This window comes from Vanrija pseudolonga, chromosome 1 (genome assembly GCF_020906515.1).
Source record: "Vanrija pseudolonga chromosome 1, complete sequence".
NCBI lineage: Eukaryota > Fungi > Basidiomycota > Tremellomycetes > Trichosporonales > Trichosporonaceae > Vanrija > Vanrija pseudolonga.
Genome location: NC_085849.1, coordinates 2720698 through 2737194, shown reverse-complemented (window position 1 = coordinate 2737194; position 16497 = coordinate 2720698). Strand labels below are relative to the sequence as shown.

The window sequence follows — 16497 nt, the reverse complement described above, 5'->3', positions numbered from 1 at the left end:
AACAGTTGCATCTTGGGTCTCTATGAGGATGAAGCTCCGGCGCCTTCAGGCTCCTCGTGAGACTCCTTCCCCTGCCCCTCCTCCTCGTCCTTGTCCTCGAAGAGCACGGCCCTCTCTTCGTCCTCCTCGGCCCGAGGCGCGCGGGGTATCCACCCAGCGAAGACACCCATCGTCCCGAGTGCGGCGGTGCGCGTCTGCTCCCAGCACCAGGGTGCGAGATCCCCGACGGACCCGGCAACGGCCGACAGCTGCGCCCACATCCACTTGAAGGGTACGGCGACGGGGGCGCAGAGAGCCGAAAGACACCCGTCACCGAGGCATTCCCAGCACTGAGCGAGTGCCATGATGATAAAGAACCCCAGGAGGCCGAACCAGACAAGGTAGAAGGTGAAGAGGAAGACCGTGTTCAGGATATTCGCCATCGTGCCGAGAACCTTGTCGACCACCCCAGCCGGCTCGGCGGGGCCCGTCGTGTTGGTCGCGAACACGGTGGTGGTGACCGTCGCCACCGCCGTTGTGGTGACGGTTACGAAGACTGTCGTGGGCAGGCTGTCGCTCATGATTGGTGGCTTGGGATGGAAGGGTACTGTGAGCCGCATAGTCTAGTGGCATGCACTTCAAAAGGCATTATGAACCGCCGACTGGTTACAAACCAGTGCCATGACGGTCATCAAGCCCGTGGCACCGCCTCCTCACCGCCAGGCTTGGCCCGACGTGCGCGGACTCCACTGATGCTTATCTCTCCCGGTTGAGGACGTCACTCGCGTCGGATCTTGGCTGGTCGGCTGTTGGTGGACCGGCGGCGCGGTAGGATGCGTTGTCCACTCAACTCGCGCTTCACCTCGAGCACGTGTCCAAGCCACACCAGTCTCGGTGAGTGACCCCGCTCACCGCATGTAGCACCGCTTCTGAGTTCGCAGGGCAGTGAGCAGACAAACTAGCATGCAGACCTGTTTGCATGTGTCATGCAGACTCGACTCCGCATGCAACGACGGAGGACTGTGTCTTCAGCCGCCGCTGGCGTTGACGCCGCCAGCAACCCGCTCTTCCTTGGTGGAGGAGGAACCGCTGCATCTCGTCTTCAGCCAGTCAGTTTCACTCTGCCTGTGCCGTCGGACGAAGAATTCGGAGTACTCATCGCACAAACTAGCACTTTACGACAGTCCCGGCAGTCAGCAAGAGTTGGTCACCCAACTAGGGGAGGCCTGGACACGGATGGAGAGGAGAGTGCGGGCCAGGGTGGTCGTTTTGTCCACCCGACCGCATCCGTGATCTCGCCCAAGGCACATGCCGTGACCTATACTTTTTCCTGGCTGGGACCTGGCAACCAGAACTTCCAAAGTGCATACTGCTGGCCTGTCTGTCTGTGTGCGTTTTGTATATAGGGATCACCAGATGTTAAGGTTTGAGGCCTTCACGTGGTGGAGAGCACGACCACGGCCACCGCGACGGTGCAACGCACCTTCGGGTGAGGTTGACGGCATCGCGTCGACCGACGTGAAGACCATCAAAGCCACCCTCACGACCGTCCGTCTCCGTCAGAGAGACACGACCTTGGGCCAGCATCGACTTTTAACTACCCCCACAAGCTTTTTCACGGGCCGACGCCTTCGAGAGGCTACATAACGCCATCACTCACACACGACCGCACCAAAATGACAGCTCTCGCCACGTTCATCGCCACGCTCGTCCTGCTCGAGGCCGCGCTCGGCGCGCCGGTCGACTCGACAGCCCACACCCTCCTCAAGCGCGATCACCACACCTCGACCGGCGAAATCGTCGGGTACGTTATCGCTTTGATCGTCATTCTCCTCATCATCGGGACACTCGTGTGGCTCTGCAACAGGCGGGTCGAGAGGATCAGAGATGCCGCTGCGGCGGAGCCCAAAACGAAGAAGGTCTACAACCGATGACAGACAGCGATCCCCGAACGGCGACTCCGCGCGCCGATGTGACCGGCCTCACCTCGACCTCCGCCCATGGAGCACGCTGCGTAACTGTTGTACCACGCCAGCAGCCGCACCCCCGTATGCAATGGCGTTCTTGCATGCCGAAGCTTCCCGAGGGTCCTGCTTCCTTGGCGCCACTTGTCAGATGCCCATCCCCCCCCGGTCTTATGCGCCAGCACGCCATGTCCCGCTTCGCTGAGATAACCGACGCTTCTCTCGTGCCTACTCATCGCTGTCACAGCAGTGTGTGTGCAGCGCGCCACTGTCTGACCATGCCCGTGGGGCCGAATACACGGGCCCCGACAACGCGGACCTGCTGATTTGTATCGTGGGAACACTTCCAGCGGCGCGTAAACAATCTGGTCGGGGCACCGAATGACCCGAGTCATTGGTGTGTAACTCGCCCGTGCCCGAAAACAAGATATGCCGGAGCACACGATGGCGCCTGAATCGAGCCGCCGACGATACCGCGTCAGTGAGACAAGCCGTTCAGCTCCATGAAAGGTTGTACATCGGGAACAAAACTACTACAACAATCCAGACCCAGGACCTAACCGTCACGCTGGTTGTCGGCGCACGACCAGGGGCCAGCGTTCGAGCTCGAGTTGATGACGTCCACAACGGCAGCCCAGGTGCCTGCGCCGGTGATGAGGAAGGCAATACCGAGGAGACCAATGTGGGTGCAGAGTTTGAAGATGCGCCAAGGCTGAGCGCGCTCCTCACGGCTGGCGTAGCGCCAGTTGTCGTGCCACCACATGAAGGCGTAGGGGATGAAGCAGTTGTTGGGCGAAAGGAGGGCGCCCATGAGCGAGATGATGTTGCCAAAGTTGGGGACGGCCGAGGCAACAATGTAGGCAAAGATGGTGATGAAGGCAAGGCAGCCGATCCAGCTGGCCCAGTGGATGCCCGAGTTGTTGGTGAGGTGGCGCGAGCCGGAGAGGAGACGGACCATGAGCGTCTTGGACGCAAGGTGGACGTAGATGACGAGGGTGGCGAGGAGCGCAGGGATGGCAATGCCGTACGAGACCTTGGTCATGAGGGCACCGGCCGACGCGAGCGCAGGGGTCGCGACGTACTGGCCGCAGAACCAGTACATGAGCGAGCCGATGATGATGTAGATGACGGTGAGACCGGTCATCGAGATGTAGAGGGAGCGGCGGTACGTCCTGGGGTCGGCCATCTCAGACACAATGTTGAAGTACGACGGCGTGGCCGAGTACGCAAAGAGGACTGGGCGGGTCAGCATTGAACGAGGCAGTATTGGCAGCGACGCCGGCATTCGTTTCGCGGCGCTCGCCACACTGAGCACACTCACTCTGGTTGATGCAGGACATGGCCTTCTGGAAGGTAGGGTGGGCGACCACCTGGAAGTCCTTGTCCCAAGGAAGGGGGGCCTGGGGGGCAGCGGCGGGGCGGTCCTGAACACCGGTGGCGATGGTGACGGTGAGGACAGACGCGACAAGCGAGATGAGGCCGACCCAACCGATCCACGAGACCTTGGAGAGGGTCTGGATCGAGGCGAGCGCCATGCCGGCGACGGCAGCGACGGCGATGAAGACGGCCGTGCATGCACCGTGGGACGAGATGGCGTTGAGACAGGCCGAGAGGGAGACAATGGCACCTAAACGAACAGGTCAGCCACGGTCGGTCGGTGCCACGCCGATGCGACGCGGTTGGCTGGCTGGCCACTTACCCGAACCGGTGGTGGTCATGTCGATGATGAACCAGACGTAGAGGTACTCGCGGGCGATGCGGCCGCCAAAGACGTAGCCGGCGTCCGAGATATCGTAGACCTCTGGATGCCTGAGCTTGAAGGGCAGAATCTCCTGTGCCGAGTCTATTTCTGTCAGTCGGGGGCGATCTTCCGCGGGGGGCGGGCGGGGGGTCACTCACACATGACGAGCACCTGGACGACAATGAGGAGGATGATACCGGGGACAATGCCGAAGATCTGGAAGATGAAGGGGATGGAGAGCACACCGAGGCCAATGTTGGCCTTGGTCATGACGATGAAGGCGCCAATGCCAGACAGGCCACGGTAGTCGGGTCCATCACCGTTGATCTCACCAAACACGGCGTCGACAATCTGGCCGTCGCCGGCTGCCACGACGTCGACATTGCCGTCGAGGTAGTCCTTCTCGCCCTTGGCCGTCGTCGTGCCGTCAATCGACGCGTTGTAGTGAGACTGGGCTGCCTTCTCCTGGTCGGCCGTGATTGTCATGGTGTGCAGCAGTGTGCGGGCGGGGTCCGCTCTTTACACCCACCCCTCCCGTGCATTATAAACCTGCGACCTGCGCGCGCGCTGGTGAGACTGGCCTGACGTCGGTCTCTTTGCTGCCCACTCACTGGTGTGCGTGCAGGTTTGACGAGGCACGACCGAGTAGGACCGCCGCAAATCTGCCAATGAGACCAACTAATTCTGAATGGCAAATCCTTGGCAGGATCCACTCTAACCGAGCTTTTTGCACGGGTTCGACTCCGCAACGGCACGGTTGCTGCTACAAGCGCTTCTGCGCCGCGCAACACCCAAGAGAGCGACGCAGACGACCAGGAGGGCAGATAACCATGTGCCTTAGTCCAGGGGGTTACGAGTCAGCAGCCCCTGGTCGCCGGCGGCATCCGCCCACCACCAGAGAGTTGCGAGCCCTCCAAGCTCAGGTTCACAACGCACCACACCCCCCCACTCTCCCTGGGCTGTGTTTCTGAAGACCGCGTTGGCTCCGCCCGGACGGCCCGCGCTCCGGCCGCTGGGCTGGCGGCGGCGTGCGCCTTTCGGGCTGCATCGCGCCGTAACAGCGGCGACAATCCCCACGGCGACCCTCCGAGGCCCCGAGGCGCACGTCCGCGCTGTCGGACAAGCGTCGGCTCGTTCAGCGCGCGCGCCTCGCTTCAGCTCATCACCATCCGACGTCCCCATCCGCGCCCCCCACGTCCGACATTGATTACAAGCGCGCCCCGCGACCGCGGCCCCGTTGTGGGGTGGGTTGTTTGGCGCGCTCTGTCTCACCGGCCCGGCAATGGGTGCTCGTGGGCCGTCACTGCGAGCGAGCGAGGGAGGGAGGACCCGAGCGAGGCAACGACTGACCGACCGACGGCGCAAGCGTCGCGAGCCTGGACCCGCCAACCCGTCGTCGGTGGGGTTCCGCTCTGCTCGGTGTTGCTTCTCCATCTCCCCCACAGTTGCTTTGTACAAGCTTTGTGCCCAGGCCTTGCCCCGCGCGAGCTTGCCCGTCGTACCACTCGCCCGTTCGACAATCCCGACCGGGCCAACTGATCGAGACTGGGTGGAGTCAACGAGCATGACAGCAGGGATGGGCATTTGGCCGTGCCTCCACTCTACCGGCCCCTTGGCTGTTAGCAGCACGGCAAAGGCAAAACTGTGGGCAGCTGCTCAGCTCATTCGCTCGCGTGACCCGCCAAACATCTTTAGGCACGAAACAGATTACGCTGGTGTAGAGCGGGTCAACTAGCGTTTACCCAGCCTGCCTGCAGCGAGATGTGCAACTTGTGCCCACCGTGCAGGGTTTAAGCATCAGACTGTCGCAGAGAGCGTCAGCACGGCGATCGGCGCCGGTTCGCGCCGAGCTCCGCCGTCAGTGGCTTGTCACAACCTCCCTCCACATACCGCATAGGCGTTGGCTTGGTGGGCTGGTGGGCTGGTGCGCCCATGGTGCGCCTCTGACGCGGGATGATCCCTGCCGCGCGCGCGCCGGGTTCGCTTCCGTGGCCACACGTCCACAACGCGTCGCGCTTGGCCGTGCAACAGATTCGGGCGAGCTCGGGCCGCCGCGGAATGAATGCCACGAACAGCTGTAGACAGTTACCTGTGTCCCCGGTCGCGCGGTCGCAATCTGGGCTCGGGCACTCGGAATCATTGCTGTTGGGCGCTGCCTGCTGGCGTGCGTGCGTTCTGCCACCCACGCCGCTCACTTGGCAAAACCGAACCCGAACCCCGCAGGTGACCACCCACAAACCCCATCAGATTGGTCCTGCCCTCCGCATCGATGCATGGGCTTCCGACTATCACACGGCCTTTTTCCTGTATCTTGCAGCAGATACGTAGTGCTGTCCTATCCACCCCGGGTTTAGCAACGTGTGAGATATCATGTTGAGGCCCAATGGGGTTGCTGGGGACGCCAGTGGTGATACTCGGAAGCCCTCCGACGTGACTGTACCATCTCGTGGATGACTCGGTTGTCGTCCTTCCTTGCTGCCGCTTTGCTGCCTGTCTCGCCCCCTGCCTCACTGTCTTCCTCTCTACACGAGCCCTCCCCAGCCGCGCCGTCTTCGTCATCATTTGCATAACTTCTTCATTCTGCTACTTTTCTCCTCGCTCTCAGCATTAGGCCGGCACTCTGAAGAGCTGGCCAAGGCAGCACAAGGCGCCACTTAAACCTCCTTGGTCATCATGCCCTCGAACTTCTTGTGGCCGCTGGCCTCCTTGGGGCTGTGTGGCTGTTAGCGCTGTGCAGCACTCGCTGCCGTTGGCCGCGGCGCCACGACTCACCGAGGGAGAAGGGGGATGGCAGTGTCGACGTAGATCTCGGCGACGAGCTTGACGTTCTTGGCGTCGTCGAGGCCTCCGACCTTGAGGAAGCGCACGCCGGGCGCCGACGCGGGGTCCGACCAGAGCGTCGAGCCGCACGTGCCGCAGAAGTAGCGGGTGACGGGCTTGCCTGGTGGTGGTGTGAGCACAAGCAAGGTGGAGGTCTCGGATGTGAAGTTGTGGGGATTGTGGGTGGTGATGGGTGGGTTGTGCCGAGCCCTGCAGGCGTCATAGCCGAGCAGGGCGGGGTTACCCGAGCCCGTCAAGTGGTGGCCTACTCACCCGAGTCGGTGTTGTGGTCCTCGTACGAGGTCGGCGTGCCCTTGGTGGTGCGGACGAGCTTCTGCTCCGTCTGGAGGTTGTACGACCTGTCGAGGGCGGTGGTCAGTGTCCGTGCGTGCCGCAGATCGCGCGTCGGCCTCTATGGCCCCCCACAAACCCCACTTACTCGGACGAGCCAAGGCGCTGGCAGGTGGTGCAGTAGCAGACGATGCCATTGTTGTTGGTGTCGTCGTCCCACTCGTAGGCGACCGCTCCTGCCTGTTAGCTGTGTGTGGGCGAGTAAACGTACCGCAGTGGCAGTGTCCCGTGCGCGTCATCGTTGCTTTGGTGTGGTGGTTTGAAGAGGAGGCAAGAGCTGCTGAGACGGCGGGATGCCGAGGATGGGTTATATACTCGCAGCGCCTCCCCGCTCGCATCGCACGCTTGATACACGTTTGCCCCTGTCGGAACAGAGCAGCTCCCGATAATGCTGTGGGGCAAGCAGCAATCAGTCGCCTCGTCGTCATGTGCCCTGCAAGGGTCGGTTAACGGCCAGTGCTATTGCCGTCCACCCGCAAGTCACCACACAGTCATTCGGAACGACGCATCGTTTCGGCACCCCTGCGTGCACTAGCTGCACATCTTTACCGAACCACGCTGCTCGCTCGCATACACGCGTTTCGGCTCGGAGGCCGGGTGTGCAGCTGGCAGCCGGCGACCGGCCACCGGCGCCACAGCGCGGCGACATAACGGATGGACGTGCGGCGCGTCTCCACCGTCCATCTCGTCCACTTGCGCTGCGAGCTATACCCTATCTCCCGCCCCATCGGGTCGTCCTCGGGCCTCTGATGCACGTCGTCGGGTCGATCACAGACACAACCTGCACAGAATCGGGCGTATTGAGCGCCCTCGGCCGTCGATCTTCGACGAACAACAGAAGATCGGATGGAAGGTTACGCCCGGTTCCTCTCCACTGCGCGCCAAGAGCCGGCTGTCGGACACGCCCCGACTCTGCTAGCTAACCCCAGCTGGCTGGCGGGCAGCGCCGCGCGGGCTGCACCCACCCACGCCGGCTATCGAGCGAATGGCATCTGGCTATGTCGGGTTCATGGGGCATTACCGGCGGCGCTGGTCGCTCGTTATCGGTGACTGTGCGAGGTGTGGACTGTGGACGGCGGACGGTGGACGCGGGGCCAGTGGGGTGCTCCTTGGCACTGGCTGGCTTCTGCTTGCTGGCCGTCGGCTGCCTCGCTCGGAAGAGGGGCAAGTCCACTTGGCACCTTGGCTTAACCCGACGGCCTGCCCGAGTCGTGGCAGGCATGCTCTTGTTGACGTGGATGGGCAGTTGAGGTGGGGTGGGTGGGGAAACTGACGTCATTAGCGAGCGTAGATCAACAATACACAACTTGTGTTTGTTTACCATAATCACGGCCTTCTTCGCGTACTCAACGCGTTGACATGACTCCAAAGGACTCCAAGTCGGTCCACACAGCGGCCAGCTCCTCCTGATCCACACAGCCCGCGGCCGGCACTGTTCGCATCTCCTCTAAGTATCCCAGCAGGTATGGACCTGTCTTACAACATGGTTGGCACTGCCCTCTATTTTACAGTGTCCTTGTCTATGTGTATGTGCAGTGTCCTGATGTCTTTGTCTAGCCGTGTGTCCTCGTCTATTGTATCCCAGGCCACACACCACCATCTTCTCAGGCGCTGTTAGCGCCGCGCACCCTGTATGTCTTGTTCAGACCACCTGGGTCCGGGGGTACGCGGGCGGCCAGTGGAGGCGGGGGTCCTGACCATGGGGACTCCGGGTAGCGAGTCCTCGCCATAGGCGTGGACGTGGGAGGAGGTCGCGGGGTATGGAGTGACCTGGGACCGCGCTGTCCTGTCGGTACCGGTGGCGGTGGAGACGTTGGCAGTGCGAGGGGCGGGGACGACGATGGACATGTAGGCCGTGGGTCCTGGGAAGACTGGGTCGATCCAGGCCTCGAACCGCGCCGAGTCGGAGCGCCAGCGGAGGACGGCAGCGTCGCGCCGCGGACCGAGGGGCACGCGCCAGCGGCCGGCGGGTGACGGCTCGCGGGTGCTGGGGTAGCTGGGGAGCGAGCATCAGTACGCTGGACGCGTCCGGGAGCTCTCGGCACTCACAACGCGGGGGTTGGCGCAGGCGCGAGGGGGATGCTGGCTGCCTCGTTGATGTCGCCCTGGTGGTAGCGGCCGTCCCGGAGCGGGGGGAGGGCCGCCTCCAGCACCTGTGCCCATGCCTTGTCGTCCAGGAGCGCGCCGACGTGATTGAGAGCCGTGATGACCAGCTCGACCTCGTATTTGAACGCGAGGCCGAGCACGACTGTCAGGACCCAGTAACCGAGGCGGTAGAGCGGGGCGGAGAGCGTGACCGGGACGAAGGCGACACCTAGGGCGAGGGCTGAGACGAGGGCGACCCAGACTGCACCGAGCACCTCCTGGACCGGACCGGGGACGAGCTGAGTGCCGAGGGACCAGAGGGAGCGCACGACCGTTCCAAGGGATGTGTCCTTGTTGGGCATGGCAAGGACCGGGCGAGCGAGGGCAGGAGCGGCTGACCAGAGGGCAGCGAAGAATCCGAGGACGAAGGCGGGAGCCGAGACCCAGAGAGAGGTGACCGAGGCCAGGATGAGGGCGGAAACCCGCTGGTAGAGGGTCATTGTGTTGGGGCTGGGGGAGTGGTAGGGGATAACTCGTGAGGGGGGAGTTGAGTGTCAAGAGCTGGGAGCGACAAGGAGGGGTTATAAGGCAGCCGACACACCCGCCCAGACACGCGCGCGCACTCAGCGCTCGCCCCGCCGGCTCTCGGAGCTCGGGAAAGTGTGTGGGAATGGCAGCGTACTTGCCCGCTCGCTCCCCCTCGCACTGTGTGGATCAGGAGCGAGAGTGAGTTGTGTGGAGTGGGTGGGGTGGAGTGTGTGTGTGTGGTCAAGGACGACGATGATGTCGATGGCAAAGTTTTGATTCTCCGGGAGAAAGAAAGTAAGTAAACAACGCTCTGCTCGAGCACGGGCACGCGCACGGTGAGTGTGGGCTTGGGGGTGAGGGGGGAGGTGATCAGCGTGCAGAGGCGTCGGGGCGAGAGCTCGCGAGAGAAGCAGAGACACCGGGCCAGATGCGCACGCCGCCGTGACGTCGCGCGCGTTGTCACCCGGCATGCTGGAACGACAAGCCGCGCGCAGATGCGTGTGGATCGGCAGAGTGTGTGCTCCGCGGGGCGTAGCGTCGGCGATGTGTCTGTGCGCTCCTTTGAGTGTGGTGCGAACGGCGGGGCATGCTCGCGGCGGCCTGCAGCGCCGGCCAAAGTGGCGAGTGAGCGGGCCGTGTGTGAGGCCGAGGGCGTCAATCAGTCAGCTCAGAAGCAAGTAAGCTGCTCGTGTGCCCCGGCTGGATGGTGGCGTTGTGGCGGGCGCACAGACGTGAGTAGTCATCGTCAGTTGTGCTGCTCGGCTTGCCATACACCAATCCAAGACATTATACAGTACGCTTAACCCCTCGGCTCTGATAGATCGACCTGTCGCCCTCGCCGCGTCCCGACCCAAGTGTCCGTGTCCAATCCCGTCCGCCCGTCCCCGGCCGCCTAAAACGCCTTGCCGATGCTCGACGTGCTGCCCGCGCGGAAGTGCTTGCGCACCTTGCCCTCCTTGTCCTTCTTTGGCTTTGCGCTGCCGCGGGATTCCGACTTGGAGCGAGTACGTCCGAGGGGGTGGTCGCTGGGTGGTGTGAGCTTGGCCCTCTCTCTTCCTCTCCCCGCGCCCGCCGAGGCCGAAACTCACAACTGCGGTGGCAGCTTGGGCACGGGCTCAGTCGGCACCTCGAACCGCTTGGGCACGATGTTCTGCACCGAGTCGCGCTGCGTGCCGCTCCGCTCGCCGCCGTCGTCGTTGAGCACCTCCATCGCCTCCTTCATGCTTATCCTGCGCGACTTGCGCGACTCCTCGCGCATGCTCTTGCGCCGCTCGGCGAGCTCCTCGGCGGCCTTGGTCCGCAATTCTGCCATCTGCTCGTACGACTTGGGCGCGTCGTGCGTGTATGTCTTCTGGCGCATGCGCTGGGGTGTGTGAGTAGCTTGCTCGCACTTTGGGGTGGCTGGGTTGCGGAATGCGGGGGGGCTGGCACCGAAGCCAGGCAGGCGAGCACGTTTGTTGTTGTGCCAGCCAGCGCCCCCCTCCGACGCCGCCGCCGTCACCACCGTCCCCGTCCCCAGTTACTCGCACTCACCGACCGCATCTCGCACGCGCACAGCGACGCGCCGATCAGCACGAGGAACAGTAACGGCAGGAGCGTGGCGAGGAGTAGCGTGCGCCGGCTGATGCCCTTGTTCTGTTTTGGCTTTTCCGTCTTTTGGGCGCGCGGGGCGAGTCCCAGTGGCGCAGTGACGGGCGCGCCCGCCGCCTCGAGCGCCGCGGCGAGCGCGAAGAGAAGCGCGGCGTGTAGTGGTCGTGCTGTCATCGTGTGTGCGAGCATGAGCAAGAGTACAACCTCACGAGGAGAGAGATGCTTGCTCACCAGACCGACCACACAGCATACCCCGCCGCTGTCGTCTGCTCCGCGCTCCGCTGCATCCCGCGCCATAAGCAGAAAGCAGCCCAATCTCGGCACCCACGCACGAGCTGGCGGCTTGCTGGCTGCTCGCTGGCTGGATTGTTTTGCTAGGTACTACCTGCGGGCAGGGCGAGCCGCGGCAGACCCTAGATTGGTGGCGTGTTGCCGTTGCTGGCGGGAAGGCAGCGACCCAGTGTCGCCCAGTGTCGCCCAGCTTGGCCCAAGGCGCGGGGCGGAAAGTACGCAGCCCGCTCCTGTCCCTCCCACGTTTCCTCGACCCGACGTACCCCGCCCGACATGGCAGGACCAGGAGCAGCGGCACGATGCCGCCATGCAAGCATGCTGCATCGCCGGTTCCTGTTCCTCTCCGCGTTGTGCGCGTGTTCTGTGGGTCGTTGCTTGGGCAGTGCAAGCTTAATAGGCAGAGACTAGCAGAGGCTGGATGAAACGCGCGGGCGTAGGTGGCCGTGCCGTGCGGGGCGGCAGTTGACTTGTCAACAAGTCGACGACAACGGCGACAACGACGACGGCGTGCAGTTGTCAACAACAACATTTACAACGTCGCCAGTCGCCGTACACCAAGCCCCCGCCGCCGCCACCACCTGAACTAGCAGATCTCACCTCTCACTCACTGGTCGCGGCTCCCAGATCGGCCGGGGACGCCAAGACGCTACCTGCCAAGCAAGGCCATCACGTGCGCCTCCATGGCGTGGGCTTGGTGTGGGTGGGTGTGGCTCGGTCGGTGGTCGTGGTCGTGTCGGCTCGGCTGTTGCCTGCTCGCTGCTCGCATGCTCCACTCACGCGAGCATGTCCAGTACCAGCTAGCTCAGCTCACCGCTCACTGCTCACTGCGGCAACTACCTGCCAGCTGCCTGCCAGATGCCGCTCGCTCGCTCGTGCCTGCGCGATACCCAGCACCACCCACCACCCCGGTATCACAGACTACCTTCCCCGCGTCCCCACGCGCCACGGCGCGCGCTCGGGTAGCGGGCCAGACAGGCAGCGGCAGTTGACCGACTTGGCCTGTTGCTTCATGTGAAGAGCGAGCGCGCCGTGCTCGTGCTCGTGCTCGTGCTTTGCTCGTGCCCGTGATCTATCTCCGGGTTGTACGGGAGTGAGCTGAGCTGAGCTACCTGCTCGCCGCCACCATGCGAGTCAGTCAGTCAGTCGCGTGCTTATAATCCGGCGAGCAGAGCTGCACACCGCCCCCACTCGCAGCTCACTTATCTATCGCGCCTTATCGCACAGCTTACACACTCACAATGGTCCAGCCATACCCCAAGCCCCTGGCGCCGCAGGCCGACCTGGGCGTGTTCAAGGCCTTCTGCCGCAAGAGCATCACGACGCTCGAGCTCAAGCACAAGCTGTTTTCCTTCTCCGGTGTGCGTGGGGCGGGGCCGGCTGACGAGTGGCACGCCGAGCAGTACTTACGCCCGCCCGCAGGACGACGCAGTCGTGACCGACAGCACAACCGGCGACGTCGTGTTCAAGTGTTCCGGCCAGCTGCTGAGCGGCGGCGGGCGGAGGGGTGAGTGGGGCGGAGGGTGGGGGGAGTGTGGCCATGGCGCGGGGCCATGCCCATGCCACGGGGCCGAGCTCACGCCCCACCCAGTCGTCACCGACGCGGCGGGCAACACGCTCTATTCGCTCTCGCGCCAGGTCTACCACGACGCGCTTCTGCACGACGTGCCGTTTGTCGCCGAGGACGGGGTGGGGAAGGAGGTGTTCGAGGTCCGCGGTTTGGCGTGCAGTGAGTGTGCCCCGGCCCCCAGCGTCCCAGCGCCAGCGCCAGCGCCAGGCCGCCGGCCCACGACGCGACGTACGGCTCGCTGACGCTCGCCGCTCCCAGTCCGCGCCGCAGCCCGAGCCACCTTCCCCCGCCCCACCGACGGCCGCACGCAGACCCTCTTCCTCAAGACCGACGCCAGCTGGGGCGGGTACAGCGACGTCGTGACAGAGGACACGGGGGTGTGCGTCGCGCAGATCTGTCCCGATCTGCTCGAGGTGCGGCATTTGATCGAGGACAGGCAGACTGTGAGTAGCGGCGCAGTGGCGGCGCACCGTAGGCGTGCCGCGGGCGTGTTGTGGTCGTGTTCCGGCAAAGTCGGGCGTCGGGCGACCGACGACACCAACGCACACCCCGCCCACCCCCACCCCCCACCCCGCTCGGCTCGCTGACGCTCGCCTCCTCGCTTCGTTAGTACTACCTCGTCATTGCCCCCGGCGTCGACATTGCCCTCGTCACCGCCATGGCCATCTGCTTTGACGAGCTCAAGAACAAGGGCGAGTGGAACGGCACGTACCGCGGCATCACGCTGTCCAAGACTGGCGGCATCGTGTTGTGACAGTTGGAGGAGCGTTGGAGCGAGTTGCGGATGTATGTTTCGGGACAGAGCCGAGGACGCTTGGGTACGCACGCAGAGGTCGTTGCGCGCGCGGACATCGTCGCGTCGTCGCCCTCGTTTACGGCGCGCGGGCTTGCCCGCACGCCGCGTCCCACATGGATGCTCCTTCTCGCGCCCTCGGCTCTCGGCCGGGTCGCGGCCGCCAGTCTGGCCAACCGACCGGGCGACCGATCCGCCCGCCGTGCCCCTCGCCTCGCTGCGCTCGAGACGCGGCGGGCGCCCTTGGCACTACGCGTGCATGCTCACTACTGTTACACTATGCAAAGCCCCGGATGCCGAGAATTCTTCTCACATCCGTGACGAACCGGAGACTGTCGAGGACGGGGATGCTCTGGAGCAATGCCTCGTCGTTGGGATCAGATGTCCAGCCCTCGATCGGGAGGGCGTTGGCTGGGGCGGGGCGTCAGCGGCTATCTCTGTGCCGTGCAGGCGGCGACCAGCTCGATGCGCCGCTCGCTGACTCACCTTTGTTCCACGAGTACGATATCGGCGAGTTGTCCATGAAGCACACGCGCCCCAGGTCCTCCTCGACCAAACTGAGGTCCTTGATATAGCTGCCATTATGCTGCAGGTAGCAGCTCTCGCGGTACAGGCGCTTGGCAAACAGGCCGCGGCCGCCGTCGAGCCAGTCGATGACGGGGTCGGCGTACTCTGGCATCGACGCGGTGTAGATAACGAGGGTGTACCATGATGCGACCTGGAAGCGTCAGCGACAAGCTCGTGACCCCAGACTCACTTTCTTGAGGAAGAAATCCACATACGGCCGCTTGTACACATGGTACGTCGTGCTGCGGCCGTTGAGCACGACCTCGACCGTGTGTCCCTCCCCCCTGCGGCGACCGCGGCCGCTCAGGCCACTCGGGATGCCGAGGAGGCCAGTACCCGTGTTTCCGCCGCCCATGGGGCGCGAGGTCGAGTGGATGAGCGTCTCGTCGAGGTCTAGAATGAGCGTCTTCTGTAGATGGAAAGGCGTGTGCGGGCGGATGACGGGCGGGATCGTCGGCGTGACGCTGCGGTGCGGCACGGCCGGCACTGATGGATCAAGCAGCGTCGTCGCCATGGGGTTGGGGAGGAGGCGCGTGGTGCGGCGCTGCGCCGGCGCAAGGATAGACTGGGGCGGCGACGTGCGCGAGAACGGGCGCGGCTGCGGCGCCGCGACCGGCACGGCGGGCTGCGGGAGCGACGGGTCGAGCGAGCCCGTGATCGACACGGTCTCCTTGGACTGCGCCGAGCGGAGTCTGAAGGAAAACGTAGTGTCGGTTGGGGTACGCGGGCGGAACTCGTTCTCCTGCGGCACTGATGGCAGGCTCGTCGTGTCGCTTGCCCGCGTGACGGGGTCGACCCACTCGCGGTCCGACGCCTCGGCGTCCGAGCCCGACAGCTCGCCCTCGTCGCTGCTCAGCCCGCCGCCCGCGGCGGCCGACGCAGCGGCGGCAATGCTCGACGCTAGGCCGGCGACGCCAATGCCCATGCCGATACCGCCCACGCCGCCGAGGGCGCCCTCGTCCTCCTCCTCGGGCCTGGAGGCGGCTGCGGCCGCCGCCGCGCGCCGTCCGCGCTGGTGGCGGAGGCGCACGGCACGCGTGTCGCCCACCAGACTGCGCCAGAACGCGAGCAGGATGGACCACAGCGCGAGCGCTATGCGGAGGAGGAGCGGCGTCGTCGGCGGCGGGAGCTTGATCGTGCTGCTGGTTGGTGCGCGGCGTCTGCGCCTGCGCGCGCGCGGCGGCAGCGTCGATAGCCGCCTGCGGGGGGATCCCGCCGGCGGCGTGGGCGGCGACGGCGCAGGAGGGAAGGAGGAAGATGCGGCCGAGGAAGGCGGCGAGGGGGACGACGACGCCGAGCCCGAGGGAGACGGCGAGCCCGTCGGCGTTGATGGCCGGTGGACGATGACCACGCGGCCGATGAACGAGTCGATGCGGCTTAGGGTGTTCATCGTGTGACGTGGTGGCGAGTAGGTGGGAGAAGCAGACGGGCGGGTGTAGCTGGCGAAGCGAGCAAGCTACCGGTCGTCGTCGGCGCTCGTCGCGGGTTGGTGGGGGGGTTGGCTCGCGCTGGTGATGGGCACGAGTAAGGCTAGTTGGGTCGTTATCAAGGGTGGCTAGTGCGAGTTGTTGCTATGCCGTCGGCATGACAAGTGACAGAGGGGTCGTGGGTGCCAGCGGGCGTCGATGCGTGTGTGCTGTAGTAGTATGTGTTGTTGTCTGTCTTGTGTGGCCCTCGCCTCGTGTTGTGGGCGCAAGGTACTTTGTTGGGGTGGTTGGTTGTCTGTCTGTCTCTCCGGGCTTGTCGGGCGGCGGGCTGGGCTGGCGGGCTGCGTGGGTCAGGCGGGGGCCGGTCTCGGTCGGTAAGTTGGTGGTGGCGTTGGCGATGGCGATGAGGTACAGTTAGTTGCGAGGCGATGATGATGATGATGAATGTGGCGATGAATGCTTGTGCGGTGGTGTGTGTGTGTGTGTAGGGGGCCAAGAAGAGTAAAAGGTTGTCGTCGAGGGGGGGCTATGTAGTGGTGGAGACTGGATGGGTGGATGGACGCAGTGTTGCCGCTGGAATGGGAGCTGCTTGAGGGCTAATGGCCGGCTGACGTCGGTGGGGCTGGCTGGCTGGCTGGCTGGCTGCTAGTAAGTCGATTTGGCTGGTGGCCGACAACCCCCGGCCCCACAAAATCATCAGGCAAGCCAAAAAGACCCTGGCAGTCGCCCAGCCCAGCCTCCCCCCTCCTCGCCTCAGCTTCATTTCAATGGGGCTGCAGCAGCCTCCTCATCAA

General features: G+C 64.3%; 8 protein-coding genes across 8 annotated transcripts; 2 read left to right on the top strand and 6 right to left on the bottom strand.

The window, feature by feature from the left end:
- Window positions 1-20: 20 nt before the first annotated feature.
- On the bottom strand, window positions 21-560 carry LOC62_01G001043 (uncharacterized protein; the record flags this gene model as incomplete). Its single annotated transcript, XM_062767512.1, has 1 exon — window positions 21-560. One exon carries the CDS (start codon window positions 558-560, stop codon window positions 21-23), a length of 540 nt encoding a protein of 179 aa, XP_062623496.1.
- A 1095-nt stretch (window positions 561-1655) lies between these two features.
- Window positions 1656-1913, top strand: LOC62_01G001042 (uncharacterized protein; the record flags this gene model as incomplete). Its single annotated transcript, XM_062767511.1, has 1 exon — window positions 1656-1913. One exon carries the CDS (start codon window positions 1656-1658, stop codon window positions 1911-1913), a length of 258 nt encoding a protein of 85 aa, XP_062623495.1.
- Window positions 1914-2499: 586 nt separating this feature from the next.
- Window positions 2500-4170, bottom strand: mtr_32 (N amino acid transport system protein; the record flags this gene model as incomplete). Its single annotated transcript, XM_062767510.1, has 4 exons — window positions 2500-3179; window positions 3265-3570; window positions 3643-3786; window positions 3843-4170. The coding sequence occupies 4 exons, from the start codon at window positions 4168-4170 to the stop codon at window positions 2500-2502; spliced, it is 1458 nt and encodes a 485-aa protein (XP_062623494.1).
- Window positions 4171-6234: 2064 nt separating this feature from the next.
- On the bottom strand, window positions 6235-7120 carry LOC62_01G001040 (uncharacterized protein). The gene is made up of 5 exons (XM_062767509.1): window positions 7067-7120; window positions 6944-7031; window positions 6778-6863; window positions 6457-6625; window positions 6235-6396 (listed from the first exon to the last, which is right to left on the bottom strand). Exons 1-5 carry the CDS (start codon window positions 7092-7094, stop codon window positions 6339-6341), a joined length of 429 nt encoding a protein of 142 aa, XP_062623493.1. The 5' UTR covers window positions 7095-7120; the 3' UTR covers window positions 6235-6338.
- A 1349-nt stretch (window positions 7121-8469) lies between these two features.
- LOC62_01G001039 (uncharacterized protein) lies at window positions 8470-9440 on the bottom strand (the record flags this gene model as incomplete). Its single annotated transcript, XM_062767508.1, has 2 exons — window positions 8470-8842; window positions 8905-9440. The coding sequence occupies 2 exons, from the start codon at window positions 9438-9440 to the stop codon at window positions 8470-8472; spliced, it is 909 nt and encodes a 302-aa protein (XP_062623492.1).
- An 802-nt stretch (window positions 9441-10242) lies between these two features.
- On the bottom strand, window positions 10243-11231 carry LOC62_01G001038 (uncharacterized protein). The gene is made up of 3 exons (XM_062767507.1): window positions 11002-11231; window positions 10557-10831; window positions 10243-10493 (listed from the first exon to the last, which is right to left on the bottom strand). The coding sequence occupies exons 1-3, from the start codon at window positions 11008-11010 to the stop codon at window positions 10361-10363; spliced, it is 417 nt and encodes a 138-aa protein (XP_062623491.1). The 5' UTR covers window positions 11011-11231; the 3' UTR covers window positions 10243-10360.
- Window positions 11232-12587: 1356 nt separating this feature from the next.
- Window positions 12588-13670, top strand: LOC62_01G001037 (uncharacterized protein; the record flags this gene model as incomplete). Its single annotated transcript, XM_062767506.1, has 5 exons — window positions 12588-12707; window positions 12769-12853; window positions 12938-13075; window positions 13175-13359; window positions 13527-13670. 5 exons carry the CDS (start codon window positions 12588-12590, stop codon window positions 13668-13670), a joined length of 672 nt encoding a protein of 223 aa, XP_062623490.1.
- A 282-nt stretch (window positions 13671-13952) lies between these two features.
- Window positions 13953-16250, bottom strand: NEM1 (Nuclear envelope morphology protein 1). Its single transcript, XM_062767505.1, has 3 exons — window positions 14467-16250; window positions 14196-14427; window positions 13953-14120 (listed from the first exon to the last, which is right to left on the bottom strand). Exons 1-3 carry the CDS (start codon window positions 15664-15666, stop codon window positions 13987-13989), a joined length of 1566 nt encoding a protein of 521 aa, XP_062623489.1. The 5' UTR covers window positions 15667-16250; the 3' UTR covers window positions 13953-13986.
- Between the last annotated feature and the right edge of the window lie 247 nt (window positions 16251-16497).

What these genes read in the sequence shown, in the direction of transcription:
- LOC62_01G001040 (XM_062767509.1), bottom strand. Translation starts at nt 7,094, where the DNA reads ATGACGCGCACGGGACACTGCCACTGCG. An exon ending in CAGCGCCTTGGCTCGTCCGA is followed by an intron (nt 6,864 to 6,943) that starts GTAAGTGGGGTT and finishes CGCCCTCGACAG; the next exon opens with GTCGTACAACCTCCAGACGG. An exon ending in GCCATCCCCCTTCTCCCTCG is followed by an intron (nt 6,397 to 6,456) that starts GTGAGTCGTGGC and finishes ACAGCCACACAG; the next exon opens with CCCCAAGGAGGCCAGCGGCC.
- LOC62_01G001038 (XM_062767507.1), bottom strand. An exon ending in CCCAAGCTGCCACCGCAGTT is followed by an intron (nt 10,494 to 10,556) that starts GTGAGTTTCGGC and finishes CACACCACCCAG; the next exon opens with CGACCACCCCCTCGGACGTA.
- NEM1 (XM_062767505.1), bottom strand. Translation starts at nt 15,666, where the DNA reads ATGAACACCCTAAGCCGCATCGACTCGTTCATCGGCCGCGTGGTCATC. An exon ending in TGGATTTCTTCCTCAAGAAA is followed by an intron (nt 14,428 to 14,466) that starts GTGAGTCTGGGG and finishes TGACGCTTCCAG; the next exon opens with GTCGCATCATGGTACACCCT. An exon ending in ATCGTACTCGTGGAACAAAG is followed by an intron (nt 14,121 to 14,195) that starts GTGAGTCAGCGA and finishes GCCCCGCCCCAG; the next exon opens with CCAACGCCCTCCCGATCGAG.